At 39.6% G+C, this 25,326-nt stretch overlaps 1 protein-coding gene across 1 annotated transcript in view; it reads left to right on the top strand.

Moving 5' to 3' along the window:
* The window catches only part of SMYD2 (SET and MYND domain containing 2), a 91,223-nt gene that overhangs the window by 51,111 nt on the left and 14,786 nt on the right, over positions 1-25,326 (top strand). Inside the window, exons 3-7 of the mRNA XM_027870747.1 lie at positions 5,635-5,745; positions 10,968-11,028; positions 12,262-12,386; positions 19,237-19,304; positions 23,715-23,817. Of these exons, the coding sequence (XP_027726548.1) occupies positions 5,635-5,745; positions 10,968-11,028; positions 12,262-12,386; positions 19,237-19,304; positions 23,715-23,817 (468 nt within the window). The remainder of the gene's footprint in view (positions 1-5,634; positions 5,746-10,967; positions 11,029-12,261; positions 12,387-19,236; positions 19,305-23,714; positions 23,818-25,326) is intronic.

The raw sequence follows: 25,326 nt of genomic DNA, 5'->3' as shown, positions 1-25,326 counted from the left end.
AGAAGGACATTGATAGGTTGGAGTGTCCAGAGGAGGGCAACCAGAACAGTGAAAGATCTTAAATCCTTATCTTATGAGGATTGGTTGAAATTACTGGGCATCTTTAGCCTGAAGAAAGGAAGACTGGGAGGATGGGGAGTGTGAGGGAGTTATAGCTGTCTTCAGATATTTAAAGAGCCACATGTGAAAAATGGACTTGACTTGTTCCATTTGGCCCTAAAGGGCAGAACCAAGAGCAGAGGGTAAAAGTTTCGGAGAGGCAGGTTTAGACTAGATGTCAGCATAAACTTTCCAACCAATAAAGATAGTCCACAGTGGAGTGGCCTGCCTCTGGAGGCGGTGGGTTCCCCCTCTCTTGATGTTTTCAAGCAGAGGACACACGACCACTTGTCAGGTATATTTCTCTTCCTTCAGTGAATGAGTCAGGACCAGCTGGCCGGTGAGGTCCTTCCAGCTCCCAGATCCTGTGGTTTTGTGGCTGTCATCCGCTAGCTTGTGGGTTCAGGGTCAAATTACTTCAATCCTCAGCGTCCCAAACACCTCTCTGATAATAGAAGTTGTAGACAAATTGCTGGTATTCATTGTCAATCAACAAATAATGATTGCTGTCATTGTTCAGTTGTGTTGTCTTTCTGTCATGTCCAACTCTTCATGACATCATTTGGGGTTTTCTTGGCAGAAATACTGGAATAATTTGCCATTTCCTTTTCCAGCTCATTTTACAGATGAGGAAACTGAGGCAAACAGGGTAAAGTGACTTGCCCAGGGTCACACAGCTAGTGAAGCTGAGGCTTTTTATTTGAAGATGAGTCTTCCTGACTCTGGGGCTGGCGCTCTATGCATTGTACCACCTAGCTGCCCAAATAATGATTAAGCATGTACTAAATGCTCAGCTCTGTGCTAAGTGTTGTGGATATAAAGAAGGTGTAAGAAGACTGGAAGGGAGGGGAGGGGGCTGGGTTATGAAGGACTTTGAATGCCAAAAAGAAGATTTTATCTTTGATCCTGAAGGTGACAGGGAGCAGGTGGAGCTTATTGAAGGAGATGGGGAGCAGCGAGGTACAGTTGACACGATCAGACTTGGGCTTTGGGAAGATCAATTCGACAGCTGAGTGAAGGCTGACCTGGAGTGATTCAGGGAGACCAACCAATGGGCTATTGCCGTAATTTAGGTGTCAGCTGATGAGGGCCTGCACCAGGTTGGCAGCAACGTCAGAATATGAGAGACGTTATTGAAGATAGGATCAGCAGAACTGAGCAATAGACTGGATGTGAGAGATGAGAGACTAAGGAGTTGAGGATGGTACAGAGCTGGGTGACTAAAAGGATACTGACATCCTCACCCTTGATAGTAATAGAAAAATTAGGAAGAGAGGAGGGCTTAGAAGGGATGGAAATGAGTTCATTGTTGGACGTGTTGAGTTTAAGATGTTTATGAGACATCCAGCTTGAGACATCAGTAGGCAGTTGGAGATAAGACACTCTGCATTGATGGAAGGAGTTTCCATATTGGAGGTTTCCCATGAGTGGAATCACAAGGTCTGGGCTAAAAAAAAATTGGCACCAAATGGGACTAGGGAGCAGCTTATCACCATGGAAAAAATGCTTAATCATTATTTGGGCAGCTAGGTGGTACAATGCATAGAGCGCCAGCCCCAGAGTCAGGAAGACTCATCTTCAAATAAAGCCTCAGCTTCACTAGCTGTGTGACCCTGGGCAAGTCACTTTACCCTGTTTGCCTCAGTTTCCTCATCTGTAAAATGAGCTGGAAAAGGAAATGGCAAATTATTCCAGTATTTCTGCCAAGAAAACCCCAAATGATGTCATGAAGAGTTGGAGACCTAGTTTGGTTTAAGTATGTGACCTTGAGGAACTCACCTCATTATCTCCCTGGACTTCTGTCATCTATTAAACAAGCTAGAATATCCTTAAAGTTCTTCCAGTTATGAATATAACCCTATTAATAATCATTAAATACTGGGGAGAACTTGACAGTGTCTGGGTTTCTTTGGAGATCTAGAAGTTTCTATGTCTAGTCAACATGATTTTTTGGAAATCTGGAACTGATTCCATAATTTAGGTTCTCTTTTGTGAAAACCCAATTTTTAATTAACTATTGCTGCCACTAATAGTCCTTCTGAGTTTAAGTTGTAAAGAGACAATGATGATTCCCAAATAGTAGACAATGAAGACAGTATAGACAAAAATACCATGGCAGACACCCATATTGCCATATCCTAATACGCTTTAAAAGGGAGAAGTCTGGATCCACCCATAGGAATGTAGATTTAGAGCAGGAAGAGACTTAAAAAGGTCATCAGGTACAACTCTTTTGTTTTATAGATGGGAAAAGGGAAGCCCAGAAATACTAAATAACTTCCTTGACATCACAATCCCAAGATTCAATCCCAAGCCTTCAAACTTAAAATCTTGCTCTTTCAACTGTCCCATTCTACTCAGTACCCATGATCCAAGCCTGAGGTTCCCTGTGTTCTTGCCTATCCACTTCTTTTCCATCCAAGTATCTGAAAAGTGACTGTCATTTTAGGTACATTCTAGATAACTGAGTATTCCTTAATCCCATGATAATGTGACAGAAAATGGATTCATAACTGCCTTCTGTCATGACCGGGGTGTTCAGAGGTCTTAGAACCAACTATATATGAGTGATAAAAATGAATCATAGCCCATATTGATGTAGTGCTTTACCTAAATAATTTTATTTTATTTATTTGTTCATTCATTCATTCATTCATTTATTTATTGTTGCTGCTAAATGCTACAGTGGATAGAGCACTGGATCTAGAGTCAGGAACACTTGAGTTCAGATTCAGCCTCAGACACTTACTAGCTGTGTGACCCTGGGAAAATCACTTAATTTCTGCTCAGTTTTCTCAACTGTAAAATGTGCATAATAATAGCACCTACCTTATAGGATTGTTGTGGGGATTGAATAAGATAATATTTATAAAGCTCTTAAATTTATAAAATTCTTTAAAGCTTTTAAATCTTTGTATGCACAATGCCTGGCATATACCGTAGTAGGCACTTAATAATTGCTTCTTTCCTTTTTCCCTCTCTCGTCTCCCTGCTACTCACAACAGTACTTACTGTAGTGTAGTTTGTTATCTGTATTTTACAGATGAGAGCACTGAGGATCAGAAGCCCTAGGTCACACCCAGGAAAGCAAAGTCTTACGACCTTGTCTAGAGATTTTTTCCCCACAATGTTGTATTGCCTCATCAGTGGTTAGATGGCATTTCTAAGCACAACCATAAGAATTGTCCCTGCCTACTAACATTTAAAGCTGGTCTTTGTATTTGTGCGTGCTATCGCTATAGCCAGATGGATAAAGTTTATAGCAGAGAAAAACAATTAACAAATCTACTAACTGTGCTGTAAATATGCATATGCACACGTTCACACTTCCCCCCCCCCCAGATTAATACTTAAAGGACCTCGCCTTGATTAAAAATGTTAGTACAGTCAGTCAGCAAGCATTTATTAAGCTCTTACTATGTGCCAGACACTCTGCTGAGGACCAGCAATGCAAAAATAAATAGGAAGAAAGTCCCTGCCCTCAAGGAGCTTACCTTCTAATGGGGGAGCACAGCACCTAAAGAGAGTTGAAAAGAGGATGGGAGGGATGAAGATACCTAGTGCATGGGACATGGTGAAGAAATCCAGAGCACAACCTTGTGATAAAGGAAGATATGTTGGTTTGGGTGAAGAAATCCAGAGCACAACCTTGTGATAAAGGAAGATATGTTGGTTTGGGTGTTCTCCTCCAGTCTTCCAATGGAGGTTCTGGGAGGAGCCATCCAATCAGAATGTGGTACAGCAAGAAGTTACTTCCATTGGGTGCATTCCAGAGTGATCTTAACCAATAAACATTTATCAAGCACCTGTTGTATGCTAGGGTTCTGGGGCATGGCTTTAAAAAAAAAAGGAGAAGAAGAGGAGGAGGAGGGAAAACATGATGAACCTATTTGTTCATAGCATGAATCAGGCCATGAATTTTTTTCTCATTTAAATAGTAGTGCGGGAAAAAAGTACAAAAAGAACATAGCTCCTGGATTTGGCTTCCCTGAGACATTGGTTATGATCCATGCATGTGACAGCACAAATGAAGTATAGCTTCACAGAAAATCAGGAGAGCTGTGTCTTAACATGTGTTCCCCTTTCCCTCCTCTCCCTCTCGTTTGCCTCTGACTCTCTACGGAACCGTGAGAAAGTTCTCCCACACGTATCTTTATTTATTCAATGAGATAATATTTGTTAAGCACTTGGCACCATGCCTGGCACCTAGTAGGTGCTTAAAAAATGCTTGTTCCTTTCCCCTTTATTCCCTTCCAAAATGGTGGAAATCCCTAGGAAGTCTCTTCCAGTTGATCTCTAATTATGATAAGAACAGGGATATAGCTAACCCAGAACAGGGATCCTGTGATAGAAAATATTTTTCAAATGATAAAAAAAGCATTTCTCGCAGACTTTAGAATATGTACTCCAGTGCTTAAGGTCTGTGATTTTGTAATGAGGGTACTTCTTCCATCAATAAAGATTGCTGCCTCTCCGTTTGAGAACCCTTGGTGGCTCAGAAATGTGTCTTTCTGGGGCCAGCTGGCGAGAAGCCCCTCCAGACTTAGCTGGGCTGCTGCTCAGATGACAGACATTCTATCTGTCACTGTCCATTTTGGAAAGGCCTTCGAGAGTTTGTGCTGTGTTGGCATAGCATTCTAGAATCCAGGGCTGTTTCCAAACCACGATGAAGACTCTAAGGAGGAATCTTAGTGTATGAACTTAGGATAGATGAAGGGGTTGCTGTTTTTTTGTTTGTTTGTTTGTTTTTGTTTTTGCAGCCGGGTCTTTCCTAATTACATTTTGCCTCCATGAGAATTTAAAATTAGTTGCCACAATCTGAGTTTTGGCTGTGAAGGGAGCTGGTCTACCAGGGTGCCTGGCTAGCAAAGAAAAGATATTTTGGGACTATAATTTTTTCATGGATAAGCTAGTATATTGAATAATCCACAGGTATGAATAATTGGGGCAGCTAGGGGGCACACTGGATGAGCACCAGGCCTGGAATCAGAAAGACCTGAGTTCAGATGCAACCTCAGATGCTTACTAGCTATGTGGCCCTGGACAAGTCACTTAACCCTGTTTGCCTCAGCTTCCTCATCTGTAAAGTGAGCTAGAAAAGGAAATGGCATTCCACTGCAGTATCTTTGCCAAGCTAACCCCAAATGGGGTCATGAAGAGTTGGATGTGACTGAAACGACTCAACAAATGAATAATTGAGAGTGGATTGTACATTGTTCAGAGCCGTGAGCTGGATTCCTCAGGGAAGTTGCCATAGAAATATACAAGATGTGAATGTAAACAGCACAAGTAAATTTCCTCATTTCAGAAACATCTGTCAGGACCAGCTCAAGGTTAGAGTTATTTCTATCTTAAAAAGATGTTTTTATCTTCAGCATTGGTGAGTGTCCTCGTGATTTCCAAAAGGAAACACATTTCACTTGACCTTAACTGGGGGAGCTGACTGCATCCTCTCTTCCTTCACTTTATTTCAGTGTTTTGTGGTTTTTGTTTTTTGGACTTTTTTGATGATTATTGGTATCTTTAACCTTTCAGAAAGAAGATTGGCCCATGCACAAGCTGGAGTGTTCTGCTATGTGTGTGTTTGGGGAAAACTGGAATCCCTCTGAGACTGTGAGGCTGACTGCAAGGATCCTGGCCAAACAGGTGAGGGAAAGGACCACATTCTAGAGCCATTTTGTTCTATCTTTCTTTGTTACAAGTCAGGAAGAAGGGTGGCTGACCTGTTGTGCCCAGCTCTTGTAAAAACTTGTTTAACTCAGTTTCCTATTCATATCCGTATTAGACCGTCGAAGGGGAAAAACAACCAAAACTTAAGTACAGAATTTTGTTTGTCTTGTGGGAGCATCTCTGTGGGTCAGTGCACGGCAAAAACCTGACCAAGATTACAGTGACAACTATTAACAGCAGCCTTTCAAAGGATTTCAGTGGAATTTAGTGACCCTCCAAGTAAGTTAAGGACTCTGGCTCATTATATAAGTTCCCGGGGTGCCAGAGTTTCCCACGAATCCTTTGAGACATCCCAAGCTTCCCTTTCCTAATGTAGAATCTCTTGCAAGAAAAGCTTCTATTTCTCTCCCCACCCCCCACCTCCTCCAGGGTCCTATCACTTCCTTGTTGTAGTGTGTATAGTTAGGCAAAGAAAATGGTAGAAGCAAATGGAGTGGACTTGGGGCAACAAAGAGAGCTCAGCTGGTCATTCTTGAAGCTTTCAATAGGTTCCCTTTAAAATTAATTTTTATTGATATCTTTTGTTTTTATATCATTTAGATTTTCCCCATATCTTTTCTTCCTTCTCCTTCCCAGAGAGCCATCTCTTATTACAAAGAATTTCTCTTTAAAAAGATGAAAAAGAGGGGGAAAAGTCAGTAAAACTTATCAATATAATATCTGATGTTATAAGCAATGCTTCACATCTGTGGATCCCAGTCACTGCAAAGGAACAAGGCATGGTATTCTTCTCATCAGTCTTCATTGTGCCCAGCCTTGGTCTTTATAATTTACCCAATGTTAATTTCTGTTATTTTGTGGTAATTGTATATGTGTATGTAACATCAGTCGCATCACATGTATGTACATTTTTACACAACAGGCATGTGTATATGTAACACACATGTAACACATAAACGATGCCGCCATTTGAATGTACACATGCTATATACATGTGTGTTGTATGCGTATATACATCTATGCATAAGTTGTAGTCATTATGTAATTGTTTTCTTGGCTCTGCTTACTTTTCTTTGCATCTACTCATGAAAGTCTTGCCATGCTTCTCTGTACTCATGACTTTCATTGTTTTGTTATCATATTAATATTTCATCATATCTTTGTGTCGTACATTGTTGAGCTATCTTCTAATTGATGGCAATCTACTTTATTCCCCGTTCTTTCCTACTACAGAAAGTACAACTATGAATATTTTGGTATACGTAAAGACTTTCTTTTTGTCAGTAATCTCCTTAGTTTATATTCCTGGCAGTGGAATCTCTAGGCCAAATGGTGGACATTTTAGTCACTTAATTTGCACAGTTTCAGTTTGCTTTCCAGAATGATTGTACTAATTCACAGCTGCACCAACAGTGCATTAGTTTATCTGTCTTTCTCCAGCCTCTCTGTCACTGATGATTCCTGTCTTTTGACATCCTGGCCACTTTGTTGGGTGTAAGACAGGGATGGGGAATCTGTGGCCCTAAGGCCACATGTGGCCCCCTAGTTTCTCGAGTGCAGCCTTTTGACTGAATCTAGGGCCACACTTGAAGACCTCAAGTGCCACATGTGGCCTCAAAGCCACAGGTTCCCCCCTTGGTGGAAGGGATTATTTTGATTTGCATTTTCCTTATTGTTAGTGATTTGGAGGGTGCAGGAGGCCAGGGCATATTTTTTCTAAATCGTTTCAGCATTCTTGTTCCTGACAGCAAAAAAGTTATAGTTTTAAGGGATGTAGTTTGCACTTGTCTAACCTTGAGGCCTCTTCCCCCCCACCACAGTGGTTCCCTTGTGTAGGTTGGCACGCCCGAGGTATAGCTGGGAAATATAGTGGAAGTGATAGGAAAAACAGAGAGTTGGTGAAGAGGAAGGGATTAAACATTTATATAATACCTATTATGTGCCAGGCACTGTACTAAGCACTTTACAAATATTATTTGATCCTCACAACAACCCTGTGAGGTAGGTGCTACTATTATCCCCATTTTACAGTTGAAGAAACTGAGGCAAAACAGATGAAGTGACTTGCCCAGGGTTACACAGCTAGTAAGTTTCTGAGGTAAATTTGAACTCAGGTCTTCCTGACAGTCCCAGTGTTCTATGAGGGAATAAAGAGAAAGAAGAAAAGAGAGCGAGGAGATAAAAGCAATGTATGCAGTGGAAGGCTACGGATCATTTCCAGATTCCTAATGTACTTGAAGTTGACTATCCCTGCATGGTGACTGACTGACTAACCACCAGCTCCCATATAGCTTTGCCCTTCCCTGCTCGTTCTGTCAGTTATGAGCATGTAATCTCAGAACGACAGAAGTCCTGGTTAGGAAAGAGCCAAATGGCTTGTCCTTATATTGCAATGGAGTGGGATGGGTGGAACATACCAGAAATACTTTCAAGGCTCTTCTGGTTAGGGTGAGGTTGTTGGCAAGGACACTCTACTGTAAATCTTTTTAATGGTGAAATTTCATCCACCCCTTCAGCAACCCTTCTTCTCCCCCGTTCCCCACCTCATTTTTCTATTTTTCAACTAAGCCAAATTTATTCACAAGGATTAGCACATGTCCACAGCTCAACTATGATACGAAGGGTGTAAATAGGAGTATAGCATTTTGGAACTTTGAGATAATCTTTCTGTGAATTCTCCTCTGTTCAGTATGGTCAGAGACTCACTGGTGTGCCCTGTCCTTTTCTGGGCTCCACCAGCTTATGGGAAATAACAGGGTTAAGTTTGAAGATGGAATTAGTTTTTGTTTTTTGTTTTTTTTTTATGCTGGGAAAAGAGGAGACTATTGGGCGGTAGGGAGGAAGGCTTAATAACAGTGTTTAAGAATGTGCAGAGATCCTGTTGAAAGGTAGAATTTATTTTTCACTAAGGATAGGAAAAGGAGAAATTGAGCTTACCCTCTAGTAATAAGAGGTTAGCTAAGAGGAAGAACTTTCTGACAACCAGACAACTTAAAAGGAAAAGGAAGTAATGGAATTGCCTTCCCTGAAGTTCCCTTTAAAAAAAAGGGTGTGTGTACACATATACATGCATATACACATATATCTATATGATCCATATTATCTATATTATATCTTAAATAGAATAATGCTATGTAATATAATGCTATAGAATATATTATCCATAATATAATGCATACAGATACTTAAGATTATGTATTATCATAAGATTGTATTATATATTATAAGGAAGGAAGAAAGAAAGGAATTAATCAGACCTGGTCTTCTTGGGTGGCTGTGGTCAAGTCCTCTTAGGGAAAGCAGATCATGGTCTCTGTGCTCTCTTAATTAGCCAGCCTGCTGATTTTATTGCTGTTATTGTTCTTAAGCTCAGGTGCATCTGATAATAACAGTCTTCTAGAAGTTTTTTCACAAATGAGCAATTTGTTACAATTAGAAACTATTTTATAGTACTTGGCCAGTAGTTACCATAGCATTGCAAGGAGTTTATACCAGATACATTTGCAGTAGTAACAGTAATACCATATATTTTAAATGAAAGTTACTCAGCTCAAAAATCTGCTGAAAGTCTTCAGCTTAAGGATCACAAAGTCCATGCAGGCCCTTTAGTATTACAGTTGTACATTGGGGAATGGAGGTGAGGTAGGGTGGGGTGGAACAGTTGAAGCTAAGTATGTAAGCTGCATATTTGCTGTACCTTTCTGTTGACCACCTTCAACCCTGAATTGAATGAATAGCCAGGATGGCCAAGAAGGAGCTCTAGGTTGGCTGTTGAGCTGTACCTTTGAACTCTTGCAAACATTATTTATACTTGTTCCCCACCTCCTAACTCAGTTGTTTGGAAGAAAGCCAATGATATACTTAAAACCTTGCCTGGCACTATCACAGGCACCCTGGGGGTGAGACCAAAGAGGTGGAAGTCGCAGACACTGGACTTATGGATGCATTAGCCACTGGGTGGTACAGTGGAGAGAACACTGGCCCCGAAGTCAAGAGGACTTGAATTCAAGTGTAGCCTCAGACACTCAAAAGTCATTTAACCTCTGTTTGCTTCAGTTTCCCCAGCTGTAAAATGGGGATTACAACAGGAGAAGGAAAGAAGGGAATAAGCAATTATATTACACCTGCTGTGTACTGAGTACTGTGCTAAGCACTTTTATAAATATTATCTCATTCAATAATAGTGCCTATTTCCTAGAGTTGTCCAATTCATATGAGATGCTGTTTATCAAGATTTTTGCAAACCTTTAAGCACTATATAAATGCTAGGCATTATTAGCTATTTTTATTTTGCATATCAGAAGAGTTTCTGTTTGAATATGAAATCTAAATTTACTTTAGGCAGGGCTCCAGTTTGATCAGTAGTCAAAGGGAACTGGGCTAGGTTTGTGTCAGAGTAATGGAAAAAATAAGAAGCCTCTAGAGAGGTGTGAGTGAGTATGGTACCAGACTTGAAGTCAGGAAAACCTGGATTCAAATCCCATTCCACACAGTTAATAACTGTATGACCCTGGGAAGTCTCTCTGTGCCTCAGTTTCTCCCTCTGTAAAACGAGAAAGTTGGACTCTGGCCTTTAAGGTTCCTTCTAAATCTGTGATCTTTTGATGGTTTATTGGGTGGCCAAAAGTTGAATCAAGTCAGCATCAGAGCAGCATTTATGAACAGCCAGGTGCTGTGCTAAGAAGCACTGGTTTCTCACTGCCCTTCAAAAAGTAAGGTGTCATGTTCCTACTTCATCATTCCCTCCTTTAGTCTGACTTCCTTGATGTCAGCACTCTAGTGAGCACCAAGGGGATGGGACAAAAGAGGGGGAAAGCATAGTTTTACTTCTAGGCTAGACCAGGTCATTTTTTAAAAGAGTATGTTTGGGATTAGTGTTGGTTTTATTGGATAGAACTCTATTTTTACATAAAACTCTTTTTAAAAAAGTTTTATTGATGTGTTTTTTTTTTATTTTTATTGTGTGTGTCTTTTTTAAACATTACACAGATCATCCACCACTCCGTGAGAGGTCTCTTGCAACAATATAAAACAATTAAACAAAACTAACAGTATAGTGACCTCATTTGAAAGCATGTAAGAGATAGTGGGGGATGATATTGAACCGTAAGTCTTGAGTGTTGATTTTAAAGTTTTAACTGTGATCTTGCCCTTAGGGCAGAAGCTGAACCTGTATACTTTCTTTCCCAATTAACTAGAAAACACACCATGAGAGAACACCGTCAGAGAAATTATTGGCTGTAAAGGAGTTTGAATCACGTAAGTCCCAGTACCTTAAGTTTTTCCAACTTACAAACCATGATATCCATAAATGTAAGGCCGGACAAGTAGGAGAGGGACCTGATTTTGCTTACATGTTTTTTGCTTGCTTGTTTTTAATAATGTCCAGTTAGCCTTTCTCCATAGTGAACAGGATTATTAAAAAGTAAAAAAGGAGGACCGGTAGCCCATCAAATTGATGATACAGCGCTGATTCTGTCATAACTCAGCTTTCTTTTTTTTGTTTTTGTTTTTGTTTTTTGTTTGTTTGTTTGTTTTTAGGCATTTGGGGTTAAGTGACTTGCCCAGGGTCACACAGCTATATCTCAGCTTTCTTTACTGGATTACTGGCATTGCACAATTAAGTTGTTAGCAGATGTCCAAAGAAGGTTCATCAGGGAGCAACTGTGTAGTTTCTTAATGTTGGCCAGATTGATGAAAGGCAGGGTGCTATAATGGATTGAACATTCGACCTAGAGTCAGGAAGGCCTAGGCGTGAATCCTTCCTCAGACACTTGTTAGTTCTATGACCCTGGGCCAGTCACCTAATCCATCTCAGCCCTCATTCCTCACCTATGAAATGAGGAGGTTCAATTTAGTGACCTTGTTAAATATTAAGAGGCCCCTTCCAGTTCTCAGTGTAAGAGCCTATGATTGTATGAGTCTGGGGGTCTTTGGAGAGACTTTCCTTGATATGGAAGGGCTCTTGTAATACTAATTCCTTCCCTGTGATGATTATCTCCAATTTATGCAGTCTCTCAGAGTTTGTACATAGTTGTCTGCATGTTGTCTCCCCCGTTAGACTGTGAGCCCCTCCAGGGCAGGAACTGCCTTTTATCTTTCTTTGTATGCCCAGCACTACCTGGCACATAGTAGGTGATTGATAAATATTTATTGACTGATAGGCCCTTCCTGCCACTCATACCCAAATCCCTTGTTGCTGTGGTCATTTTGAAATATCAGGACACAAATAGCTTCAGGTTAGGAGAGGAGGTGGAAATAACAAGCCACTTTCTTTTTCTAGAAAATAACTGTCCTCTTGACCTAAAGGGACCTTGAAATTGAGCAAGAAGGGAGAACAGTAATTGGTCAGGAGGGATGTTTCCTGGCATCTGTGTTCTGGAGTTCTCTTCTGTGTGCCATTGACAGTAATAAGAGAAGGTCAATGCCTGAATCTCAAGCTCTGCATCCTATCAAATCGGGTGACATGTGGATTTTTTTTTTTATCCATAGATCTGGATAAGTTGGACAATGAGAAGAGAGAATTGATCCAGAGTGACATTGCTGCTCTTCATCATTTTTATTCCAAGCACATAGAATACCCAGACAATGCTAGCCTGGTTACACTTTTTGCACAGGTAAGAAGGTTCAAATAGTCTCATTCATATCTTTTTTCCTCTTCCTACTACCCCCTCCCTCTACCACTACCATTCGTGGTGTTTTTCCAAATGAGACTAGCATAGACAGGCTTGGACATAACATAAACAGGCATAGACTACCTTTCTGGGTGACACTGGGCAGGTTTTCCTCATGGATGAAATGAGAATAGAAATACTCTCTGCCTCTGATGAATCCAGTGAACATAAATATGGAAATATATAATCTGGGCATGATTTGACCATCTTGGGGGGGAAAAGGGCATTGTATAAAAACAGAGATAGCATTTTGTATAAAATTCATTATTGTTATTCAGTTCTACAAGCATTAAGCACCTGCCAGATGCCAGACACTGTGAGCTGTGCTATAAAATAAGACGCAACCTCTGCCCTCAAAAGGCCTTGTCATTTTACACAAAAGAGAAAGACATTTTACACAAAAGACTAAGTAGTGACAGCCCATATCTTGTGGGTTTGGTGGGGATGGCCACAGTGAATGCAATTCAAAGACAGTTTTGAATTTCTATTTTAAACTTTTATTTTGTGGGAACGTTTCTCTCCTTTCTTCCTGTTGAGATTGGGGGCAGGGACTGTTAATTTATTTCTATATCCCCAGTGCCTTGCCCAGCACTTGACATATAGTAGGTGCCTAATAAATATTTGATAATTGCCCTGATGTTTTAAGAGATGTGACTAAAGGGTGAAGCCTACCTTGATCACCCAAAAGTTGTTTTATTTATCATAGAAAATACATCAAGGAGATGAGATTGATGAGTTGTGGAAATTATTTCCCACTTCTCTTGATTTGGGGGAAATACTAAATTATCAAAATTGAAAATAAAAGGAACAAAGATTGGATCTAAAAGAAGGTTGGAAAATAAGTATGTGGAAGAAGGACTAAGGAATTGAGCTTTCTAGACAAGGGAAGCAAAGGATAATGGGAATTCAACCACCGTCTTCAGTTATATAAAGGGAGATGGTACAGATGCAAATGAGGGGTAGGTTTTGGTTTCCAGAGAAGATATGCTCAAGCTATAATAAAATATTGTTAGAGTACCCATAATGAATTTATATGTCATGGTATTTCACTTTGAATTTATATATCAGATCTTTCTGAGGGTCATGAGAGAATGAATTGGGTCACACAATAGGAATTTGTGGAATTATAGCATTTTAAAGCTGAAAGGGACTAGATCATCTAGTCCATTCCTTCAGGTTTACTGAGAAGGAAACTGAGTTCCAGAGAGGAGAAAGTCGCTTACCCAAAGTTACACAGTTAGCTAATCAACAAATGTTTGTTGAACTAAACTTTTGCTCCCCTGTGAAGTCACTTGGCTAGGTGCTGGGATACATAGTGAAAAAATTATAAAGTCCCTCCCCATCTAGACAGGAAACTATGCACACAGATAAGGGGATGAAGGAGAGATCCAGACAAAATATTGTGGAAAATTTGAGGATGAGAATACTGTCATCTAAAGGGATCAGGGGAAGTCTTCTTGGAAGAGGGGCACTAAACGAGGAAAAGAGTTTTGGTGGGTGAAGGTTAGTGCTTTCCAGTGTGGCAAATGGCCGGTGCGACTGCATGAAGATGAAGAGGATGTGCCAAATTTGGGGAACAACTAATCGTCCAGTTTGGCTGGAACACAAAGTGTATGAAAGGGAGGAAGGTGAAATAAGACTGGAAAAGTAGATGGGGAGGGTGTTGTGTTGTCAGGCTAAGTAAGCCTGAGCTTGGCGGCAGCTGGGAGTCATTGAAGGTTTTTGAGTGTGAGGGTGACGTGGTCAGAATCATTAGGAAGATTATTTTGGCAGCCTGGAGAGAGTGGATGCAAAGAGACCAATTAAGAAGCTATTACATTTCCCAGTAGATAAATGGTCAAAGGAAATAAGCAGTTCTCAAAAGAAGAATTGCAGACTGTTAATAACCATATGAAAGAATGCTCCAAATAACTGATAATAAGAAATATGCAAATGAAAACAACCCTGAGGTTTTACCTTACACCCAGCAAATTGGCAAAGATGACAAAAGATTGGAATAGTTGGTGTTTGAGGGTTATGGAAAGAGAGGAACATTAATGTATTGTTGGTACAGCTGTAAATTGGTATAACCATTCTGGAAAGCAATTTGGAATTATGCAAATAAAGTGATTAAAATGACCATACCCTTTAACCCAGAGAATCCACTGCTAGGCATATACCCTAAGGAGATAATTAATAAGAAGAAAGAGCCATGTACACCAAAATATTTCTAGTAACACTTTCTATGGTAACAAAGAATTGGAAACAAAGTAAATGCCCATCAATTGGAGAATAGCTGAACAAATTGAGGTACATGAATATGATGGAATATTATAGTTCAGTAAGAGATGATGAACATGAAATACAGAAGAGTATGGAAAGACTTAATATTTATATAACACTTAAAGGTTTGCAAAGTGCTTTATAAATATTATCTCATTTGATCCTATCATAATAGCCCTCAGAGGTAAATGCTACTATTTCTCTCATGTGTAAAATGAGGAAACTGAGACACAGAGAGGTTAAGTGACTTGCCTAGAGTCACACAGCCAGTAGGTATCCAAGGTCACATTTAAACTTGGATCTTCTCGACCAGAGGTCGATTAGTGTATCTGCTGTGCCCCCAGCTGGCTCTTGCATTGAATAGATGCAGAGTGAAATAAGCAAGTCAAGAAAATTATATATACAATGACTACAACAATCTGGATAGGAAGAAATACTGCCTCAAAACAATTGCAGGTGAACTTTGCAGAGTTCCACAAAAGATAAAACCAAGTCTAAGCTGGGCCCTAAAGCAGAGATATGAGAAGAAGCACCTTCCCCTCACTCTTTTGCAGAGGTCAGAGGTCCGTGGGTATGAAACACTACATGTATTTTCAGACTTCTTGTCTTGATTAATTTTGCTGATTTTTTTTCCTATTCTTTTTGTTTCCTTTAAAAATATCCTTTATCATGTGGAATGCTAGGGGAAATTTAGACAAAGTAAGAAAACAAAAGAGATCAATAAAATTTATTTTTAAAATATCAAAAAATAAATAAAAGGGACTACTACAGTAGTCCAGGTAAACGGTGATAAGAGTTTTTTGAATGGAGAGAAAGTGATGGATATGAGACATGCAGAGTAGAATAAAAGGGAGTTGGCAGCCAATTGGTTGGGGACAGTGAGACTCCAGGGTTCTGAGCCTGAGTGACTAAGGGTGGTGATGCCAAGAAGGATATTGGGACGGGGACGGGCAGAGAATGAGTTCAGTTTTAGACAGGAGTTGGGTTTGAATCTTGCCTCTGCCCCTTATTACCCTGTGTGACCTCGAGTGAGCTAGTTAATTTCTTTGGACCTTATTTCCTAATCTGTAAAATTGGAGTAGAGGACCTCTAAGGTCCCTTCCAGCTCTAAATCTGTAATCCTATGGGTTTGTGTTGAATTGTAGGACCTAAGATTATAGAATCATCATTTGGAGCTAAGAAGGAAACCTCAACAGTCTTCTCAGTTCAACCTCTTTGTTTTACAGATTGGGAAACTGAGGTCCTGGTGAGACACCTAGGTTGAGTTCAGTAGGTAGTAAGTAGTAGATGTGGGACAAACTCAGGGAAGAGATTAGAGCAGAGTGAATGGCAGGTCAGGACCCAAGTCCCCTATCTCTTGTTTAAAAAACAAGCTATGTGATTCTTTTAGGAGTGATTGAAAAGTGCTGTCCTACCTCAAGCAAGGGAGGTGGGTGAAATGTAGTCTTATGGCTATTTTTAAGTGAAAAAAGGGAAAAAACATTTCTTTGTTACAAAATTTGTATTGTGTACTGACAAAAAAAATTTTTTGCTGCTACCAATATAGGGCTTAGTATACTCTTCCTGTCTGTGATTTAAAGCAAAGAAAAAGAGGAGGGAACTCTCAAAAATCTCAAAAGAAAATCCTTTAAAAAAAGAAAAAAGGTAAATGCCATCTGTCTCTGATGCTGGCTCTGAGTGACCCATTTTTATTCTATCCCAACTTCTCGATTCTTTCCTTTCTATAAGTGTGTGGCGAGGGTGTTGGCGCATGAACTTGCTGCTGGCAGAACTGCAGCTGGCGATGGAACACATCCACACTCCCTCCTTGGGATTGACGTGTGTTTTAATCGCCACAAATATACACATCGTTGGGAAATATATTTTTGGTGCATAGCCTACATCTAGTCTAAATGCTAATTATGAGAATAACTTTAGCAAAGGAGTGAATGCCTGATTTGACTTAGGTGGGGAAAAAAGAATTATGGCCAATGCTTCTTATTTGATATGTGAAATTTACTTTTCCTTCTGTCTGGGTATTTCAGTGGGGGAGGGGAATTTGCCAAGCAAATTGCTGTAGAATTGGATCTTGAAAACCAATCATAATCTCCCAGAAAGAAACTTAGAGACTCTTGCCATCATGGAAAAATCCTGGCCTTCTGAATCCCCTAGAGTAGGGAAAGGCGAAGGACTAGAAGTGGAGTTCAAGAATGATAGGTTTATGGAATGTTAAAGCTGGGAAAGCTCTCCAAGGTCATCTAAGTTGGGGTCAGACTTGGACAAATAGGAAAGTTGGGAGGCAGAGAAGTTAGTTGAGTGGTGTAAGGTCAAATAGTGATTTCATTGGTTTACTCATTTAGTCATCTGAAGGACAGTATGGTATATTATTAATAAGAGTGCCAGATTTGGAGTGAAAGCACCCGGATTCAAACCCTAGCTTGGTTCCTTAGATATATAACATTGGGCAAGTAGTCTAACCTTGCCTGGGCTTCAGTGTCCTCATCTAAAAAGTTATGGGCTTGAACCAGATGGCCTCTGAGGTCCTTCCCAGCCCCTCAACTATGATTTTAGGATGTATTCCTATTGGTTTTTTTTGTTTGTTTGTTTTGAGGCAGTGGGAGTTAAGTGACTTGACCAGGTTCACACGGCTAGTGTCTGAGACGGGATTTGAACTCAGGTCCTCCTGACTGCAAGGCTGGTACTCTATCTACTGTGTCACTTAGCTGCCCCAATGTAGTCCTCTTATTGAATGTCTGCCACATGCTAGGCACAGGCTGTGGGATAGAAAATAAACTAGTAGAGTAATAGTAATAGCTAATGTTTATATGGAGTCTCCTATGTGCCAGGCACTATGCTCAGTAATTTCCAATTAGTATCTCACTTGATCCTCACAGCAACCCAGAGAATAGACACTGTTATTATGTTCATTTGATAGATGATGAAACTGAGGCTAAGTGATTTGCCCAGGGTCACACAGGTAGTAAGTGACTGAGGCTGGATTTGAACTCATGTCTTCCTCACTCCAGGCTCACACTCTGTCCATTGTACTATCAGCTGCCCTAAAAGTAGGCTCTTAATAAATGATTATTGAATAAACAAATGAATTCCCTAAGGGCTCTAACATCTAGGCTTCATGGCTCACCGTGGAGCATTTTTTTTTTGCTTTTTTTTTTGTTTCTTTGTTTTTTTCATTATAATGTAGCATCTATCTGTTTTTTTTTCCTGTTACTCAAAAAATTGAGTTGTACCTAGGTAAAATCTAATAACTATTTGTGCCCAGACTAAGTGAGAACTAATTATTTTGACACTTATGGCAGCATGTGTGGTATCCATAGACAGCCATGGCTCATTTATTTTTACACTTAATCTAAAAAGTGTACTATGCATATGGGAGATAACTTAATCAATCTGCAAGCATTTATTAAACACCTCTTCTGTTTGAGACTCCATGTGCATGCATACAAAAGTGAGACTGTCTCTGCTCACAGAGACCTTATATTCTACTTGGGCATTTAGTATATTCACAGATAAGTACAGAATGTACAGTATATAAAACAAAGAGGATGGGACTTTGTTGAGGTGGGGTGGAAGAGAGAGGAGGGATATTGTCAACTTGAGAAATTAGGAGAGGACTTTTGATGGAGATGGCGCCAGAGCTGAGCCAAGAAGGATCAGAGGATACGAGAGACAAGGGTAATAAACAGGAACAGCTTTCAGAATTGGGGAGTAACCCATGCAAAGTCCCAAATGAGGAAGGAAACGTCAGGTATGGGAAACAGCAAATAGTTGGTTTGACTGGAGCATGGAGCCCAAGAGGAGTGGTGTCTAATCAGCCTGTAAAGATATGCTGGAGTCAGATCATGAAGGGCTTTAAGTGCTGGGAGGAGGACAGGAGCAGGTAAACGAATGAACCTCTTCAAGTTCTTGCTGCTTTGGAAGTTAACAGAGGTGTTGCTAAGCCATGGGCATCATGAATTACAGTATGGGATTTCAGAAGCAAGTCATCCTGTTGTGAATTTCATAATTCTTTTTTTTTTTAATTCCAGCCTAGAAATGGCCCGGTCTGGTAGGCCACAATCATTGGGGAATGGGGGAAGGTCAAAATAGTCAGAAACATCTCTCATCTCTTAATGGCCCATGCCACCGTTGAGCTATAAGGTCAAGAAGTCCCATCAAAACTGATCTCTATATCTATAGAACCAAAGTATTTCCAAGCCTTAGCTAGTGGCCCACTGATTTTAAACAATTTTTTTTTAATTTAACAAAGTTCCAGGATAATAAAGAATTTGGACAGAGGTAGAAAAGTGCTTCTCCTCTCCCCCTTATTGGTGAAAAAACTTTAAGCACATGTCCTGTTGATGAGGGTCAGCAGCAAAACCATCATATTTAAAGAAAGGATGTGCATTTGTGTTGTGGAAGGAGCATTGGACAGAACTGGAAAGATGCTCATTAGAGTGACAGAGGTCAAAAAGAAAGACAATGGTTTGTACCCCAAGGAACTCTTGCTTCTTATTTTGTTCATTTATTGCTTTCTCCCTTTTTCTTTTTGTAGGTTAATTGCAATGGCTTCACAATTGAAGATGAGGAACTTTCACATTTGGGATCAGCAATATTTCCAGAGTAGGTTGGGTTTTCCTTCATTTCTTTCCTTTTCTCTAGCTTAATATGAATTTGAATTTTTTGATTTTTAAATAATCTACCTAGTGTCTGCATGTGGCAGACATAAAACTCCAAGTAAATTAAGGCACCTTTTTAATTCTGCCAGGTTTCAAAATATTTCCCCTCCACTTAAGGATTTGAAGGTAGTAGTTATCAGAGCAGTTGCTTGTTAAGTCGTGCCGGGTAGAGAACTGTTATTAAAGAACACTTTATAGTGTTCACAGGAGGAATAGTCCCATGCCCTACTGAGAAATTTGCTTTCTACATAATCTTCAGTTCAAGTAATCTTCAGTTTCAATGATTAATTGCCAACCAAGATATTTCTGTAGCTTTGCTTAGAAGAAATATTGGCTCTCACCTCATCTCAACTTTTGATCATTATGAATATGGGAAAAGCACAGTGTGAGATGCAGAAAAACCTCACTAATTCAGACTGAACTGGGGTGGGGGGAGGCCCAGCTGAAGTAGTGAATTAGAGAAATTTATTAAAAAAATATCGTTTCCTGCAACCCACCCCCACCCCCCACTTTTGAAGAAAGAGTGTTTCAGATGAGGTTAGCACAATATTTCTGAGTAGGAAAAGAAAGGGGGATGCAAGCAATAGGCATTTTATTAAGTACCTACTATGTGCCAGCCATTATACTAAGCACTTTAAAAATATTATCCTTAAAGAACCTTCTATAATGTACATATAGCTACATAGCTAGTATTTATAGAGTGTGTTAAGGTTTACCAAATGCTTTACATATGTTATTTCATTTGATCGCTTGATAGTACTAGACGTAATAATGATTTGATACTAGCAGGCTTCTTATTTGATGAAAATGGATGCTTTAAAAATGTTTTACCAGTATATTTTCATAAATAGTTTATATGTTCTTCTCAGTATTTGTGTTTGGACAAACACAAGTGACCCTTTAATGACCCTTTTTCAGAGATAGTACAAAGGAATAGTCAACATAGTCCATATCCAAATTATCTCAAAATAAAAGTTAATGTCATATGAATTTAATAAGATTTACCTAGAAAAGAAATGAGGTGATGCATATTTGAATGGACACATGCAGGCATGTACCCCTATCTTTGGTCATGGTTCAGGCTGTCTGTCATCTCCTATATCTGTTTCTTGTATTTTCTTTTTTTAGATTTTTTTTCTTTTTTTTTTCTTGTTTCTTGTATTTTCTTGACTTTGCCAATTTGATACTTAACCCATGCATGAGAATATGACAAGAAGTCACCAACGAATTTATATGTTGCTTTGTGTTGGGTGAACAGCAGTGACTGTGCTTCCTCTAGAATGACTAGAAGGTTTTTTCATTAATAAAAGCACTGGAGGACCACATGGAGTCCTTAGCCACAATTTGAATTCTGATAGCCACACACAAGTGACTTCATGACATTTTCTCTAGGGGAGAAGGAGGACATTGGAGAGTTCCCCTGTAGAGGTCTCATTGAAAACAAATCTAGCTCTGAAGTGAATTCTTTTGAGGCCAGTGTCTTAGGGACCAAAGTAGACATTTATCAATCAGCATTCATGTATTAAACACCTGCTCATTGTGCCTAGTTACTAGCAACTAGGGAGGACACACATGCAGCTATAAAGAAATACAATATCTGTGTGTGTGTGTATTCATATTATGTATATACATATCTATAAAGTATTTATTTTGTATATACTTATATTTGTAAATATTGTGTTCAGATACTGAATGTAAGCACCTTGGTGACAAGAGCTAATTTGTTTGTCTTTGAATCCCAGCCCTCAGCACAATGCCTGGAACATTATAGGAGCTTTAATAAATGCTTAGTGATTGATTGGTTAATCAAAAGTAAATCCAAAGTTAATTTGAGAGGGAGGAAGGGGGAAACTCACTGCTGGAAGGATAACGAAAGGTCTGATGCAGGTACCTACTGTTATCTCATGAAAGGTCACATTTGATCTGAGTTTTGAAGTGAGCAAAGATTCTAAGAGGCTGAGATGAGTGAGAAGTCCATTCCAAGCCTACACAAAGAAATGAGATGAGGAGTTAAATGTTACGTACAAAGAACAACGAGTGGGCCAATTTGGCCAGAAGTACAAGTTAGGTAGATTACTTAGTAGAGCCCTGGAAGGAACATAGCTGTAATCATAGATTGAGACCTGGTAGGGACCTTAGAGAGTGAATCCCAACTCTTTAATGTTGCTGATAAGAAACTAAGGCACAGAAAGATCAAATTATTTGCTCACGGTTACACAGCTATTCTCTGAGGTAGGATTTGAACCCAGTTCTTTTGACTTCAGGTCCAGTGCCCTGTCTTGTGTGTCCCACTACCTCTCAAGTTGTGTGTGAGAATCCTAGAAAGGAAAGCTGGAGCTGGACCAGGAAGGACCTCATATGCTACATAGAGGATTTGATCTGAGAGATAATAGGGAGCCATTAGGGCATTTTGAGCAAGGGGATTTTTTCAGTACTTTTTAATAGTTACTAAAAATAATTATGGCACCGTAAAAACAGTTTCAGGTTCTTTTTATTATTTTTAAGGCTTAGTTTTTTGTTTTTAATTAAAAAAGGTTTCTGTTTCTGAAGTCGTGGATGCCTAAAAAAGTAGTTTTTGTTTGTTTGCTAGTGATCTAGGCATGAGGCACTGTGGTGGGTTAGGGGGCATAGCTAGATAGTTGTCATCAGAGTCAGAAGCCCCACATCTGATACATACAGGTTGTGTGACCCTGGATAAATCACTTCTTGTGACTCCTGTCAGGTGGCTAATACTGCAAGTACCATTCAGCATTATTAGAAGAGGTGTCTCAAAGGAGCTCCCTAAATTAATAAAATTCTGTTTCCAGTCCCCCCCCCAAAAAAAATCCCTAAAAAACTAGGTATCATATTTCCTGGAAGAGAGCTACAGTAGTATATTCTGACATTATTAATATAATGAAAACCTGTTAAGCCTGGGAGTTCATTATATTTAAGAGTCTGATTGTCTTTCATGTATGATAAGTTAAGCCACTGGTCTCTTGGTCTTGAGTTTAGAGTAGGGGGAACTGACCCCTCCTCACCACATTCCAGTAAAGCTGAGTTCAACAGGATGCCAGATAGCCAGCTTTGCCCTTTCCCCAAGTCTCTGGTAGCAGTAAGCTTAGGAAGGCAAGAAGAAAGTAGTTGGTCTCTCCTCTGTACCCAGGAGTGGACGTTGCTGGCTCTCCCCTAGACCTCAAGGAGTAAACTGACCTACCGAGTCAGTGCTGTCATTTTGTAATCTTGGTGCAAATGGAAGAAAGGTTTTTTTTTTTCTTTTAGTAATCAAAGGGCTTAAGAAATTTATAATATCAGGCACTGTAACAATAACATTTATAGATGTGAGAGATTGTCTGAGGATGAGCCCCAGTTTTCAGACAGTTTTAATTGGGGGGAAAAAGTCCTCTGGGTTGAAATTCCTGTCGGCCTTGGGATTTCAAAGGTAGCATTTTCGGAGATCAAGCATTTTTTCCCCTGTAGTTTAGAAATTTTTGTTCTTAGAACTTTGACCTTGATACAATCAGAAGAAGCTCAAAGCCCCTCACATACATGAACCTGTCTATCCTTCCCACCAGTCCTGAGAAGTAGAATGAGAACAGCAGGTGCAGCCCTGTCCCAATTTTCCAGATGAGGAAATTGAGGTGCAGAGAGGCTCAAATGAATTTGCTCAGTCAAGATCAGCCAAGAAGTCCTAAGCAGAGCCACATAGGAAATCAGGCATTGTAGAGAGAATGGGAATTTTTCAGAGTCTGAAGACAGCTGGCTTTGGAAATGGTCCATTAATGTAAAAAGTGGTTTGGAAAATTATTGATAAGTGGCCTTTGCTTATTTATTACAGTTTATTATGGAGTACATGCTTAGATCTTTAAATCCTGCATCTTAGTGGGGGGAGATTTACATTTTTGGTGGACCCACATTTAAAATTAATTTTATTAGAAATCAATATTAAGCACCAATAGAAACAACTAAACTTGCTTAGGAACAATTTTATTTAAAATAATTTCAGGACATGAAGTATCATAAAACTTTTTCAGTCCCTCTTTCAAAGCCCCCAGTTGGATTTTTTGGTCCGTTTATACTCGTTCACTTCTCGTGTTATTTTGTTAGCCTCTACTCCATTCTTCTGGCTTGGCTTTTTTCACTTTATTTTCTTATTTACCACAAAGCAATTCTGTTTTCAGTGCCATTAAAGGTTATAATCCCTGGATAGGATTATACTTCCTTGAGAGTGAGTGAAATTGTTAATTATTAGCTTAAAAGATTAGTATGGTGAAGTGACAGTCTTTCTTTAGAAGTTTCTGTCCAGCTGAGTGGTGCTTAACTTCTTGCCAATCACCTTGAGATAAATGGTTTGTTTTTCCTCCATTGACAATAGCGTTGCACTGATGAACCACAGTTGTTGTCCCAATGTGATTGTCACCTATAAGGGGACCCTGGCTGAAGTGAGAGCTGTGCAGGAAATAAACCCTGGAGATGAGGTAAGTGTGAGCATGGGACAGCATGGATGTCAGACGGGATGGATGTCAGCCAGCCTTTCTTGTTGGTTAACCTGTGGGGGAAAATCAGTGCAGGGTCAGCAGGAAGAGGGAAGCGAATAGAACTGGAAATAATGGCCATGAATCCCACCCACTAAACATTAGTCTTTTCTTAGTTTCTTCATGGGACTATTTATCTGGTTTATGGATTATCCAGCCTTATAGCTTGGTACTCTTTCCTATTTATTCCTTGCAATTTGGTAGGTAGCCTTTGAATTAGGGTCTACCCTAACTGGTATATATAATTAGTCACATTAATATTGTGTACCATCTCTCTTCCATGTCTCTCTATACTTAAGGGTCTTTTTGTTGTTGTTGTCTGTCTTTTTTTTTTTTTTGGTATCCTACGTCAGTGGATCCATGTTCTGTACAGACGCCTAAACCCCTCATACCTTTCCATCCTTTGTGATTCTTTCCCATGTCTTTTTGTAATTCCTCTATTAAAGCCTCCTCGTATGCCTCCCCACAGGTCTCTTGACAGGGCAGTACTCAGACCATTCATTTGTTATTCCTTATTTTCCATACATAAGTGACCAGCCTGCCTCCTTTTCAAATCACACATAACTGAAATCTCATATTTAATTTTTATGTGGAAATTATCATTAGTAATATGCTGTAGCTCATACTCTCCACTAACTTGCCCTTGGTGGTCAACAGAAATTATTTTGATGCTTCAAATGTGGTTGCTTTTTTTTTTTAAGACATCTGATTAAGATGGACAGTCAAATATTTGACTCTTATAAGGAATGAACAAAATGAGCAGTTTAGATCGAGAAGAGGCTGGCTTCACTCAAAAGATTGCGTGGGTCAGTTGGTCACTTAATCAGCAAGCATTTATTAAACACTTACTGTGTGCCAGACATAGCTAGATGAGGATACAGGGCAAAAATGAAACAGTTGCTGCCCCAAAGGAGCTTATGTTCTCTTGGGTTGTCCCGCTTTAGAGGTGCTACTCTCTTGTTCAATGAATACCCCACATCATTCTCCTCTCTATGCCTTTGTACTGTCATCATACAGTATTGATTGGGTGCCAGCAAAGTTACATGGACAGTCCTGTATTAACAATTAGCTTCTGCTCACCTACAAAGTGGCTCCATTGTGGAGTAGTTTAAATTAACGGGTAGGGTCTGGGTTAAAAATAAGTTACAGTTACTTTGGAGTTACTAGGGGGAACATCCATTGTTGTAATTCTGTAGTTTAAGTCAGATATCAGCTGGTTAATTTCTAATGTAAATTTCAATCTGGGTAGATGTAGCTATCAGGGCTTTGAAATACACAGATTTCTCTGAAAAACCGAACTGTTACCTCTTAGAGAGGGCTTTGTACCTTCTTACTATATATATGAGAAATGTGCCCTCGCCTTGGCAGAACTATCTAAGTTCCTGAATATCTGTCTCATAAAATCTACCCTAGTGCCTCTTTGTTTAAAAAAAAATCCCAATTAGTCAGAAT

This window comes from Vombatus ursinus, unplaced genomic scaffold (assembly GCF_900497805.2).
Source record: "Vombatus ursinus unplaced genomic scaffold, bare-nosed wombat genome assembly UNPS02014798.1, whole genome shotgun sequence".
In the NCBI taxonomy this organism is placed as follows: domain Eukaryota; kingdom Metazoa; phylum Chordata; class Mammalia; order Diprotodontia; family Vombatidae; genus Vombatus; species Vombatus ursinus.
The sequence above is the reverse complement of the archived record's forward strand: the minus strand, read 5'-3'. Positions and strand labels throughout refer to the sequence as shown.